Below are 14,907 nucleotides of genomic sequence, written 5' to 3' on the forward strand. Positions count from 1 at the left end.
GCATGCCCCGACGTCCACTCAAACAGCCTTCAGTCTTTACTTCTTAAGAAGAACTGCTATCATCTTCTGCCCTTCTTGCCACTAACAGTGCCAGGTCAGACGTCGACAAGGAGATGCGCTGATTCTTCTAACGTGCGCGTCTCGGCTTTAGAGCCACGTTTCAGACGTCGTGCTTTATGTTTTCTGTAGCTGCAAAGAATTCAAGGTGAACGCCTTCATGTGGTTCACACATAAGAAGGGTCTTAGCACAAACAGTGGCCTGTCTTAACCGGTTGCACGACACACTGCAACAAAGTTTGCTTCTCAAATCAGAGATCTGGAGCTAAATAACGAAAAGGACTAGCTGCTAACCCCGCCGCGAGGCTTTGCTCAGAGCCTGGATGTGGCGACGCAGCCACCCCAGCAGTGAAAGGCTGAGATCTCATGTCGACCTTCGGGGAACGACACTGGTTCCAATAGCTCTGCCTCCCTCGGGTCACTCTGCCTGATTTTCTCACAAATAGGAGGACAGGCTTCGTGACACATGGCTTAAATAAAGGGAAGAGCAGGTTCTTTGACAGGAAGCAGACGGACTGTTGAGATGCCTCAGGCAGACACAGCCTGGACTTGAACTAACGGAACGTGTCCCTTCCCTCGTCACCGCTGTCCTGCAGAGGCACCGCCGGGACGGACAGCTGGGCGATCAGCAGCGACGTGACAGCAAAGTGATTTATTAAAGGTTCAAACGTGTTCAAGTTAATAGGTGTTGCTCATATTCTCTGAGAACAGAGGAAAGAATTTGCAATGAAGGTTCTAAAGACAAAGGGAGAAAAAAAAGGCTGGACCCTACAAGTGAGGACTCAGACAAATGAACAGGCAAAGGAAAGTTTGCAATCTGTTTTCCTGGATTCAGAGTCTGGCTCTGAACACAGGGGAGTTTCCCCTCATTCTGCAGGTTCCCTGTGGGAATATGCATCAGGCCGTTTCTCCCGGAACTTCTTGTGACCCTGTGGGGTACCTGGGAGACTGTCCCACATGGGGTTCCATGATGGCATCCTTTAGTTTATTCTTTTAAAAACTCTACTTAGCTAGTCTTCTGGAATTATAGCTCCCAAGGGATAGTGATGGGTGTGGGAGATGCTATTTTAGTAACGTTACAAAGGGCAAAATAGTCCACACCAAACTCTGGAGATAAAAATCCAAGAATAAAACGGAGATGTTATGCCTCATTTTCAAACTAGCACTGTTGTTTCTCCTCATAACAGACAAGATGATGGCAGCGTTCTGCGTGGTTCTGTGCAGGCTAATGGCTGAATGAGTTAAGAGAGCACAGACTGGATTGTGAAGAAGGTTCTTACATGAAAATGTGTGGACATCACAGAAGCGCAGGTTAGGGTCATGGGACAGCCGGGTTCCCGGGGACGGTGTTTCCAGAGCTGGAGACATGGACACTTACAGGGCAGGTGGAGATGCTCTGCTCCCACTGCGTCATGCTCAGGCTCTCCTCCAGGCTCGTGCATGTCTTCATCACCACATCCCAGCCACAGTAGGGGTCCTGGGCCCCAATACAGGCGCTGAAACACACACCAAAGGGTCAACAGAAAGGCAGGTTTGTCCGCGACAATAGATGCAAGTTAGGAATTGACCCTGATGGTTTGACATGGGAACTACTTATGAGAAACAAAGTTTTAGTCTGCACACTAGAGAACACAGCTATCTGCAGACACCAATAAGTATCCAATTAAAATTAAATCATTAAGTTTTGCTGACATATCTATTTTAAAAAATTATTATTATTATTATTATTTTTTTTTAAGATACAGGGCAGACAACTAAATGACTACGTGTGCTAACACAAGTCTTTTGGTGTCATGAACAATCCAAAGTCAGAACTTTGCAAATGTCAAAGATTGAGATGGTTGGTGTTATCACCACCACCATCACCACCACCATCATCACCAACCCCTTATGGACAGGCATTATTTGTTGAACACCTAATGTAACATATAAAATTATTACATCAATTAAACATTTAAACAACTCTAAGGAGGGAGGTATTATTATGTTGACTTTATTTATGAGAAAACAGAGTCACATTATTTATAAAATTTGCTCAAGGACAAGCAAATATACCCAAAACCCTGCAACATGGTTAGTTCTATTTTATAAAATAGGGAAGTCTTCCATTTGAGTATTGTAGCTTACAAATGTATTAAAATCTTCAATTTAATAGTGGTTTAGTATAGCTCTGTCTGCAATAGTCAACATATTCTATCAGAAATACTGTAGATGGTAGATTCTTTAGCTTTGTCTCAGTAAAAGAGCTCATATGACATGGGCATTGTTGGGTGAAGATGTTGGCCCATTTACATTATAAACACAGTAGAAGGTAGATGTAGGGATGGGGGAAGCAGACAGATGACAGTGATGGAGCCAAAATTATACAGACAAGCAGAGAACTGGCCACCCTCTCTCTGAAGGGGTCAAGAGATCGGGGGCAGGACATGGTTGTGAGGAGGGGTAGGTGAGGGCAGCATGGACGTGCCAATGTCTTCTGAGTTATAACAGAGCTTACAAGAGGGTGACTCTGTTACAGTTACTGGGTGACCAAGAATAGGACTAGAAATTATAGCATAATTATCCAACATGGAACCAGGGAGGTAGTGTAAGTAATTACAAGGCATTAATATTAATGATATTAAAAACCCTAATTAATATAGCGGATCTTAACCTTGTAGAAAGCACGTTATTCTCTGTTCTAAGAACTCGACCTCTATTAGCTTATTTAAACCTCGTAAAACCTTTACATATAGCACATCAGTTAGTCACTCCATTCACTCCCACTTTAAAATGAAGAAACCAAAGCAGAGAAAGGCCAAGTCCAAGCCCCACAGCTGGGGAAGATACATCTAACGGCAATAAATCAAGCAACAGAGGTATAAACGATTACTGATTAAGTTACTAGGAAAATATCATACCTCAGCCAGCCAAGGAAGTTCCCATGGTTAACACGGCGCTTCTCACAGCAGGACTAGGTTGGGGTGGGAAGGGCTGTGAAACAGTTACCTGTCACCAGAACCTCGCTAGAACGTTTTGGTAAGTGCCCACACACGTGTTAAAAGGTAAACTGAGGCATATGAAACGTTTCCAGAGTTTTGCTGACATATCTAACATCCGGCAGTGGCAAACGGGAAGAAGGCAGGAGGTCCCGCCCACAGGAGCCAAGGATGGGTTTTTACAAGGAAGAGTAGGAAGCAAAGCATGAAGGTTATTTAACTCCCTACAGCTTACGTGGCGCCTTATTTGGGAAAGCCTCACTGGCTATTTGCCGTAGATTTTCTCCAATTCCAGTGCGCTGACCCTGGCTTAGCCCTGCTGAGCTAGCATCACTGATGGATGCCACGGTGTGCACCACACATTGGAATGTGCTCCATGTTTGAGCCTGTCTCCCTGCTAGTGAGCAAGTCGGGTTTAACTACGCTTAGAGATTTACTCCAGAAGCCTGAATTCCTTTTCATGTTTCTTATTAAAGCAACATGACCATTAGACAAAATTAAACTTTCAAGAAAGGAGGAAATTCCACCAAGTCCCTAACTTTGCCCAAGGCTCCCCTGCAAAGCTGTTTGTAGATTTCAAACAATGCCACAGGGTTACATGGAATATTTTAAGCTGTTTTAAATGAAAAGCTGCTTGTAATAACATCTCTTCCTTCCGATACTGCTGATGGTTCTGCAGATTCTCAAAATTACACTTATCCCTTTAAATACTAAAACTTATCTACAAACACAAGTGCCCATTCATTGAAAATACCATTTATATATCGTTTTCTTCACTTAAAATATTTCATACCATGGGCAACATTCTGATGAGCGCTACCTTTATTCCAAATTATACTTTAAGAAAAACCAGTCATCGTGACATTATTTTTGGAAGAGATCATGTGGAAAATCACAGACTTCCTATTAACGCAGCTATCATGAAAGTGGCTTTTCTTCATTTCACTTTGAAAATGTTTTTCTTTGTGTGATGAATCTTTTACATAATTTTTTCCGTTATTTTGTTAAGAACCTTAGATTATTCTCATTTGATACCTTGCCCTGGTATTTGAAAGTATCAGAATTCAGAAAACACGTTGGTCAGCATCTGATATTTAATTTGAAAACGTATTTATTGAAAGTGGATTTTAGAGCTAAATGTATATTTAGAGGTGGGCTTGAATGCTAGAAGGGTAAACTCCTTTTCCTCTTACGGGAAATTTACCTAATGACATCAAAATTTATCTAAACTCTTCTTTTACTTTCTGAGGTTTGGGGTTACAGCCATTTGTTGAGTAATAGGAAAAAATAAGCATATTCAAAACAGTTTTTTCCCCATAATTTTGGAAAGCTGGAGCTAATTACTGAGTAAGATCCCCTTGCATATTAGATGATCTGAGTATTGGTGACTTCATCTGGATGGTTTCTCTCACACTAATTGCCATTATGTAGTTCATTTTTGATATTAAGAATTTTTGCTATCGCAACAAAATGTATTCATTAAACACGGGATTTTAAAAGTGTTTCCATCATTCACTCATCAAGCACATACTGAGCACCTTCCATGAACTGACTCTGAAAGTGCTGAGTGTCCCAGGTAAACAAAACAGAGTCAGTGCACCCAGAGAACTCACCTTTTAGTGAAGGAAATAGGCATTAAACAATTACACGGATAAATATCAACAGCCAGTTGAAAAGGGAAAAACAGAAGGGAGACCAGGAAATATGTGGGGAGAGGCATTTAAACCAGGACCAATAAGATGAATTGAGTGAGAGACGTGATAATTTTCAGCAAAAACAGGACATCATGGCAGCGAGCTCAGCGTGAGAATGGTGCTCAGGGAGGAGGGAGTGAACTTGAGAGTCTGAAGAAACACGGACTAAACGGAGGCGGGGCTTTGGCAGAAGCTTGAGGAGCAGAACCAGCTGAGCCCTCAGCCTCCATCCTTAAGGACTTAGGCTTCCAAGTGCTGCACCTTTAAAGTGCTTCCCGAATTCCGTGCAAAAATCGCACGTCACTTATCACGATGGTGATAGCGGATGAGAGCAATCCATCTGTTTGTGAACGACAGACAGTCCTTCATTCCTGAGACGATCTGAGGGGCCTTATTCCTGACCACTGTGTCACCATACACTTCAGAACCTGCTTTTGCTTTAAGAGCTGTGTTAAAAACATGATCTTGCTAAAAGTAAGACTGAAAAAAATCCAGTTAGACAATAACCTTCCCAAGAAATGCATTCTGAGACACCCACAAACCCCAACTGGTGAATCCAGCTGCAGCATGTGTTTTCTTCAGCTTCCTCTTCTGCGAAACTGGAAAGACAACATTCACTTCACTAGGCTGCACTGAGGATTAAATTATGTTAAGTAGTAGAGAAAGAAACAAAGCTCTTTTGAGATGGATGCATACAGTTATTCTACTTAGTCTGTAAACATAATTATAAATTAATATATGCTACTGACTTCTGGGAGTGTTTGAAAACATTCTATACCCAGAACACTAAATCTGTGAATGCCATGGGCTCTTTATTTAATAAGGCAACGTGAGACACCACAACGTGTTCCATCAAGTGGTGCAAAGTAGTTCAACAACACGTTTGGATCAACTCACAGTGGGTTTTTTTTTTACCACTTGCGTAAGCGCAGCGCCATGTGTTGAAGACATTGGGACCAGGAATGAACTTGCAATCTAGTGAGGGAGTGAGAACACATTCATAACGGTGCTTGACAACATCTCGGTGAGGGAGAACATGCTGGCGGTACAGGAGTCAGAGGACAGAGACTGGCCCTGAAGGCTTCCAGGAGGAGGTGATGTTTAGGCTGGCCTCTGAATGCAGCTGGGGTTTAGCTGAGCAAGGAGCACATCCCCGGGCATGACGGCCCTGGGAAGGATGACACGTGGTCATGCGCACATGGCATGATCAGGGACGTGAGCCCTGCCGCTTGGCTGGGCTGAGAGTTCCTTAGGACACCAGAGAAGTATACTGATGTGATTAAAATGCTGGGGTTTTGCCTAAACAAGGGAAATTTGGCTATAATATACAAGATGTGTCAGATCATGAAATCTACTAGAAGATCAATCTATAATTCCCTGAAGAACTAATTTACAACTACAATTGCAATAACATTTTTTAAAGTTAGGACATATGCCAGGTACACAAAGACATAATTACTAAAAAATATATGTTTACTCTCATTATGCAGAACTTGCCGAAGGCATTTAAAAATAATTCATGGTACACGCTCTGATTTGTAGGAGAAATTAATGCACTAGAATTTCAATTAGTCACTCACACTTAATATATTAAAAACTGTTCACTATTGGCTTATCATTAAATTATATTGATCCAATACAATGAGGATTTGTCACATTTCAATTTGCTTTTAATATTAAATTAAAAATTGACTTGTACTGCCAGTAATACTAAGTAAATGGTTTTTAGTTAAAATCTTATTGAGTGGATATAACACTCAGCGTTTCCTGAAAAATCGGTTTTAAAACAAGATTGATACAAATTTTACAGTGAAGCATTATGAAAAATTGATAGCTAAAAATAAATAGTGAAAAAAGTAGACGACATTTGAAAATAAGCAAAACAAAAGTGCTTTCTGGAATCCAGTACTTGCGATCAGCTTGGGCTTCTGATGTGAGACTGACCGTCTCTCTTCACCCAGCGGTCCCGCACAGAATCCTAAACTGTTTATCTTGGCCTCTGGGTGGGCCTCAGTCTTGAGAACTTTTCTCTAGAAGAAATCTAAAATCTCTTTGGAAGGGCCAATTATGTCCCTGGAGAGAAGCTCTCCAGGGAAGGCGGCCTTGGCCATGTGCAGCTTTGCACTGTGGGTGGAAGGGGCCCGGGGAGTAAACGCGGGCCTTTCACAGCTCAGGGATGTTGAAGTCATTACCAGGAGTGATGAGCAGAAAACGCTAAGTCCGCGTGTCCAGGAAGGAAAGAAAGAATCCCTGTTTTTTTCATTCAGGGAACGGTCTACACTCCTGCTATTCCGTGTTCTCTCTTCCGTAAAACAGAGGTAATTATAGGCTCCTCCAAGTTTCCTCTCCTCTCTGGCCAATCCAAGCTAAGGATGAAGACCCGGTTACTTCCTGCCCATGTCACGTCTCTTCAAGAGAAACCCTTCTGTAAATGAGGGCTTAGTGGGAAGAATCAGAAGACCCAGGAGAGGCTGAAGGACCGACAGTCACAGCTAATAAATGCACAGGGAGTGAGGCAACACATCTTAGCTTTTACTCAAAATCTTAGAAGACAGTAAGTCCAGAAGGGAAAGAAAATTATTATTTTGGTTTCTTATAATTCAGTCTACTTAACCGTTTGCCCAGGACTGAGCCCTGAACTGAGGACTGAGGCTGGGCCAAGGAGTCCTCCTGTGGAGCACAGCCCACCCCAAGAACATCCTCCCATCTCAGTGGGACAGTTGGGGCGTGTGTGGTGTCTACCTTGCACCTGGATCCTCTGTTGCCTCCTCAACCACCAGGATGAGCCTGGGGGCACAAAGTTAAGCACTCGGCTCTCTTCACACCTCACCCTGTCCAGCCTCCGTAAGTACCTGAATCTCAGTCCCTCCTACATGGATAGGTACACGCTCACCTGAGACAGGGGATTATGGAATACCCACGGACAGATGCTCCTGCCGGTCGGCTGGAGCCATGCTGACGTCACTCACCTCCACACAGAATGCGGTCATGGTGGAGTCTCACACTGCCAGAAAATCCGTTTGCCCAAACAGACCAGAGATAGGTAAATAATTTAATGCAAGGTGCAGAATCTGGTCTGATGGGCCCTGTACATCAGATAATGTGAAGTTGTTTAGGGGTGGAAGAACAAATTCTCTGCCCTCCATTTGGTCCAGAGGCAATGTGATGCACATCTGGGCAAAGAAGGCAAAGCACCTGTACATGAGCAGCACTGGACGGGCAGGACCTACGTGAACTGACTACAATACTCAAGCTGGAAGGGAAAGGAGCCAGCTCATACTGAACTTTTTCTATGTATCAGAGCCAGTATACCGTCTGTCTTTCTGCCCTAGTAACATTCTGACACTGCTCATAATCACACACCAAGCCAAAGGCTTACCCAGAATCTACTCGAATTCAAAGCTCATGATCGTCACATATGCAAGCTGCTTTGCAGACACATAGGAATAATTATTTCCTTAAGAACCATTCATTCACTGGACCATGCTGCAGAGACAATCTTAGAGGGGTGCTCAGTGGATAAAAGTCAAGGTGTTTCTGCTCAGGATAATTCAGATGCAATGATCTGGAGCCGAGAAAACTGCTACAGCCCAACCCTTCCCACAAAATTCTTTACATAACTTTAAATTTGGGAGCTCAAAAGCAGGAGGCCTGTGGGATAGACATGAAATAATGAAACCTCACACTGTGAGCCCTTTAGTTGTGTTTCTAAAACACCACTGAAGTACAAAATTTTGGTTAATTATACTGATTTGAAAACTTCATCCAAGTGACTGTTTGGAACCTAGATTGCCATTTGAAAGACAAATATGCTCTTTTAGGGAACTGAACAGAAAGCTGGACCCAAAACTCTTGGGTAGCTGAGGAGAGCTAAGGAAAGCTAAGAGCCTGTATCAGTGAACTTCCCTGTGGAATGTTTCTAGCATCCTTTCATATTCTTAGGAACTTACTCTCCATGGTAACAATTGGATGATATCAATGTATTTGGCAGAAGAAGAGAAGGGGAAAACTGGACTAATCACCCCATGGTTGCAGGGGCTGCCCGTGGCGCCTCTACAAGATGGAAGTCACATACTTTCGTTGCTTTTATTGTCCACCTGGATCAAATATATGTTCATATCACTGTCTAAGGTGGATTTCCCATGACACTAAGGAAGCTTAAGCTTCCTGACTTCATGAGACCCTTTAAGGTTCTGTGATCGGCTGTAGTGTTTTGTATTTATAATGTGATATTCTTTTCCTTAGAATAGAGAATCCTTCTTAGAGTAGAGAATTCCTCCCAAATTGTGCAAGCTTCAGACCCCACGAAACCTACCTTTCTCCCTGATTACTACAGAGCAGTAGTATGACTTATGTTCCTTCATTTACTATCTAGTTCATGTACGTTGATGCTCTGCCTATCGCATTAGGACTGTTTCTTTTCCACCCTGCCCAGGACTTGGGGGTGCTAACTTGAGACGTTGCTGGATGACACTGTGTTCCAGTCCAAGCCCGCCTTGGATCCTCTCTTACAATGTGCTCTTTAAAGTTGCAATTAGCATGCTGGAAAGCATATTTTTGGCTTTTTCCTTCTATTTTTAAACAGTTGTAATGATGGCAAACACGTCATCTTTTTTTTCAATTAATATAATACCATAAAGATGTCTTCATAGTCATCATTCAATGAGTTCAAAATAACCCATTGAGTGAATACTCCATTGAATCAATATGTCATAACTTGGTAATGAATTCCCTGACTATTAGAGAGTTAAGATTGGTTGTGATTCAGATATAGGTTAACACACAATTGGACAGGGGTAGCAGGCTTGGAGATTAGGTCCTAGTGGAGTCCAGGATCAGACTTTAATGATAAATCGATTTTGGGATAAAGTCTAAGGTAACTCCAAGGCCCTTTGGCTCAGATCCACGAGAGGTATTTGGAGATTTTATTTATGTCAGAATTTCTCATTAGATCCTGAGCCCCACAAAGACAGGGTCAGGGATGCCTCATCCATCACTGTACACACGGAGCCTGGCTTGGTGCTTGGCACATATGAAGTTCAATAAATATACTATGAATGAATTGACTAAGGAAAATCCACGGTCTTTAGAGGCTAAACCAAAGCCAATGCAAACAAAAACCCAAGATGTTGAGACTTGGAAAATATTAAATTCATTTTGAAGGCAGAATATTTACTTTGTAAAATGGGTACATGTCAAAATGTCCTTCTGATGTTTAAATGATGCATATCTGGACAGCTAAGCTTGTCTTGCAGGGGAACCTTGTGGAGACCCTGCAGTTTCTCTCTGTACATCGTGTGTTTCTCCCATCAGGCAGATGGTGTCTTTAGGGAATATTCAATTAATAAGGGTGCTAGCCTATTAACACCACCGTTTAAAACTTTGTTCTTTCGAGCAGTAAACATCCACAGTAAGCTAATTTCCATGCTAATTTTCCTAATGAGGTGCTGGTTTTTTTCTTACAGGCTAACTAGATTAAGAATGACTAGATACCCATTCACGAATGGAGCTCAATTTTTTTTTAAATGGGTTCCTCCTTCCCTCCAGTTCTATGAAGCAAAATTCACAAGGCACATCTCCTCTGTGTTACACAGAGGCTGAGATTCCTCCAGTTCTCAGCTTTTCTTCTCTCTCCAAATAGCTTTCATAATAAAGCAAAAACACCGAAGGCAGAAGGATGTTCAGTTCTCTGGCTGATGTTTTATATCACTACACTGTTGCATAAAGGGAGTTTTACTGTTTCACAAGAACTGAGGTTTTCTTTTTAGGGGACAAAGTAAAACAGCAGAAAGGGGAGAGGCAGGGTATCTGCTAATTGGATAAATCTCTGCCGAGCCTGTCTCAGGCTGCGCACATGCTCCAGGCTGCTCAGAACCTGGGAAGATGTGAGCCCTCGGAAGCTCACGTGCCCACGGCTGAACAAAGTGCACTGGCAGCCGTACTCAGAATTCTAGTTTCTCTTCTTTGGACATTCTCGCTCTGATTCCGATCAATCCCTCATCTATAAAATGTTAACTCTGCCACCTGATAGGTTTATCTTATCTCATAATCGTGGTGGGTGTCAAATACAAAATAAAAAATCTATGAGTAAACACTCATAAGAGCCGAGAATGACATAATATTAAGAAAATACTAGGGTTTAGAGTTAAGTTATGCTATTTAATACTTAATTTACATACGTTAATACCTAATGTTATACATTAGTAAATATAATAATTTAAGGCACATTTATTCATTCAAAAGGCAAATATGATAATAATCTAATTCAGGAATCAGCAAACAGCCCATGGGTCTAATCCAGCCTGTTCCCTAAAGTTCTACTGAAACCCAGGGTAGGGGGCTGCTCGGCCCTGGTGCCTGGCTGGCTTTTCACGGCTCCACACAGGGCAGAGCTGAGCCGCAGCTGACCTAAGCTTTGGCAGAACGCCCTGGGACCGTCCCGATCATGGCTCATGGGAGGAGTACGAGGGCCCGCTACGAGGGGTTCCCCTCCCACCTCCCTGTGTTCCAGGGGAGCTGAGATGGCTTCTCATCACCTCCTGGGTTCAGATGAGGAACAAGGAGTTTTGCTTTTCACTCTCGCCCCTGCCAGGGTACAACTGCAGCAGGGAGTCAGCTCCTCGGCAACGTGGCCTCTACACTCGCCTGAGCCTTGTCATCTGGCCTCTTCTGTTTTGGTGTCATCTGTGGGACAAGGGACAGATGCCTTTTCTGCTCTAACTTTTGTTGTCCGTGTAAGTGAGAAACTGAGTGTAAGAGTGAATCATTCCTGTGCCTGACGAATCCGTGCCCCTTGCTGACACACGGCCACACCCACTCACTGCAGCCGAGGGCCCCTACAAGGACAGGGCTGAGCGGCTGCAACAGGGACCACGTAGCCTGGGAAACTGGAAACGTTTCCTGTCTGCCTCTTTACAGAGAAAGTTTACCGCCCGCTGGGCTAATTGATGCGCAATCCGTAAAATGACTTTAAAGTCTAAATCAAAAGCCTTCCCACTGCCACTCCCCCAGCTTTCCTCTCCTTAGACTGAGGGGATTCAATCTGCCAGGCAAAGCGGGGGCCACACTGTTTCCCTGGGGCCGGGGGTGGGGGGATAATGGCTGATTTCTGGGGGTGACTCTTCCCGCCCGAGTCCTGTGATCACGCTTCTCTTCCCGAAGCAGGGAGGTAAGAACTCTGTCAGCTCTCTGCCAGTCTGTTTTCCTCCAGGTGGTAGGTTCTGACTTCCCAGTGGTGTTTACATCAGTGGGAATTAAGTTAGGGGCTGTTCTTGGCTGCCTCATCGCCCGCATCCCTGGGCAGTACCACCTCCGCGCTGCGCTGGGGCCCCCGGCTGTGTCCGGGCTGCGTGCGAGGACGGCGCCGTGACCTTCCACTGTCCTACGCTGCCCCCATGTCCAGCCCTCTCCAGGTTCCCCTGCTCCTCAAAGTGCAGCAGACTTTCCTTCATTTTACGAAACTAACACATACTTGTGGTGGCTAAGTCTTAGAGTGAGGATGTGGAGGAAAAGGAACAGGTCCCCGCACTCTCCATGCCCAGAGGTCACCACCCACTCTGCTGAGTCGCTTTATTGTTTGCACAGTTTTTTCATTCTACTTACTAACTGGGTTATGCAAAAAAGACTAAAATTAAAATCATTTCACTCGTTTTTTTTGAGGTCAAACTTGACTAAAATATATTTTTAAAATACTGTTCTTTCAAAATAACTTTCCGAGGAAAACAGCTATGAGGATTTGAAAACGCCGTACTGTTGGCTCTGAGTTATCATGTGTGCACACCTGGATGGTGCAGGCAGGTGCTTTTCTCAGCCTCTCCTGAGGCCTCAGGGTCACCTCTAGAACAGCTGGAGGATGCAGACACAGTTTACAATAACCCAGGAGTACAAAACCTCCTTTTGGTCTTCTTATCCTATCCTGGTGGCAGACATGATAACAAAGACACTCATGGGAGTGGCTGTGAGCAGACATGGGTCTCCCCTGGCACCACCTACCTCTAGCTCTCAGAACACACGGGACAAATGCCGTCAAACGAGTCGTTCCTGCTGAAATCTACCACTGAACCGGATGCCCTCATTATATTGGGGCCAGTGCAGAGAACCAAAGACAAAGTCTGAGCCTAGGGGACAAAGCTCTGAACCTGGGTTTCCCATCGCATCAGCTGTGTGACCTTGGGCAGGATGCTCAAAGTCTGAGCCACCATTTCCTCCTCTGAAAACTGAAGATGACATTTGACTTTTCTCTCAGGGCGTAATGATTAAGGAAAGGGGGGGATAAAATCTAGCACAGCGCCAGACATGTACAAGAATCTTGGGAAATTGTAACAGTTGTTACCATTTATAAACATTTTAATAGATACACTGCATTGCCTTTGAAAAACAGATATTCAAAAGATGAAAAATGTGAATATGATTTTGAAGGAGACAAATAATTTAGTTATGTTCAATTTCTCTTCTTTTAACACTTTGAAATTCATTTATAAAATAGATTTTCTAATAACAAATTACTTATATTCTATTATGAAAAGTATATTTAACAAAGAAATGAGTATTTACTGCTAATTGTTACCCTGTTCCTATTTAGTGTACTTCTTTAGGCATATTTCTGGAAAATCAATGGCTTTTGTCAAAAAAAAAACAAAACTCCATCTTTCCTCATTATTTATTTTTTAAAAATCTGGTCATGTAGGTATCAGTTCCTTAGAAATGCATTCTTTTTTTTCTCCAACCAGTGTTAACCTGAGAGGTTTCCCTGTCTTGCTATAAGAGAAAGATGGCAGAGAAACATTGGAAAGAATCCAGGGAACTCTTGGGCTGAAATCTTCAGCTTTTCTTTTCTCAAAAGGAATATTTAAGGGTCAAATACAAACTAACCCAGTCTGGGTGTGAGCACACAGAAGCCCGCAGTCTATCAGCTGACAATTAAGTTATAATCTCTCACTGCTTTTCTCTGAGCTGGTGGACAAGGAAACAGCAGGGAGATTCAGCTCTGCATGTAACTGTAAAATCTCCTCCTCCCGGGAGCCTGATGAAGACAGACAAGAGGTTTATTCTCCTTGAAAGAAAAAGGGGGAAACTGAAAACACCTCCCGGGCGGCTGTGCCTGGTGGCAGCCGGCACCTGTGGATTCATGACTGCGCTCCAAGTGCAGTTGCCTAAGAGACGAGAGCAGGCAGAGAGTGCTGCCTTCCCTGGTCTGTTGCGGGACCTACTTGCCTGTGCCGTACCTACAAGGTGCTGAGCTGGCAGAGCACCGTGAAAAAGCTGAATTGCTTTGTGCTCTGCAAGCCACAGACTCACATGCTGGCAACAGAAACACCTGCAGACGGCACAGACCTGTCTTCCCACCTGTTACCGAGAGTCATGTCCCCAGAGCTTGCTGGGCTGGAGCTGGAAGACTGGTACCCTTCCAGCTTCATTTGACTCGTGGCACACCTGTCGACGGGACCCCAACCCTCTGTGCCACCCTCTGGACCAGAATAATTCCTGCCTTAAGCTGGTCCTGCAGGAAACACAAATCAGAACAAATTTCCAGCAGCCATCGGTTAAATTTAGGAAAAAGGCATTATATAAAAGACAGTTGTTAATAAATCTCACTATTTGTTGTTATTCATTATTATTAATAATAGCAGCACTGTTATTAGCTGAGAGGTCCCTAATGTTATTTACTCCTCAACACTGACACCAAAGGAGACATCAAATTATCTAGAAAGGAATATTGTGATGATTTTTAATATACTTTTTTTTAAGTGTAGTTGATTTGTAATGTTGTGTTAGTTTGTGGTGTACAGCATAGTGATTCAGTAATGATTTTTGTTAAATATAGAAACCTTCCTTTTTCAGAAGGATACTATTCGATATCTTGTAGTAGTTTATGGTGAGAAAGACTGAAAACGAATATATGTATGTTCACGTATGACTGAAGCATTGTGCTGCGCACCAGAAACTGACACCACATTGTAAACTGACTGTACTTCAACAAAAACTTATTTTAAAATATAAATAAATAAAAGAATACTCACTTTTCAGACTGGTTTAAATTTTACGCTATACTCATCCCGTCTGATTCTACAGCAATTCTTATGTGTTAGATGAGAAAATGAGGTTTAAAATACTCCAGTGACTAGGTCAAGAATATATATGTATATATTATAAACTTTATATATATATACACAAAAACT

General features: G+C 43.1%; 1 protein-coding gene across 3 annotated transcripts in view; it reads right to left on the minus strand.

Moving 5' to 3' along the window:
• The window catches only part of SEMA5A (semaphorin 5A), a 444,249-nt gene that overhangs the window by 83,161 nt on the left and 346,181 nt on the right, over positions 1-14,907 (minus strand). For all 3 annotated transcript variants that reach the window (XM_032469911.1, XM_032469912.1, XM_032469908.1), the window contains one exon: positions 1,436-1,553. In XM_032469911.1, the coding sequence (XP_032325802.1) occupies positions 1,436-1,553 (118 nt within the window). The remainder of the gene's footprint in view (positions 1-1,435; positions 1,554-14,907) is intronic.

This window comes from Camelus ferus, chromosome 3 (assembly GCF_009834535.1).
Source record: "Camelus ferus isolate YT-003-E chromosome 3, BCGSAC_Cfer_1.0, whole genome shotgun sequence".
Classification (NCBI taxonomy): Eukaryota; Metazoa; Chordata; class Mammalia; order Artiodactyla; family Camelidae; genus Camelus; species Camelus ferus.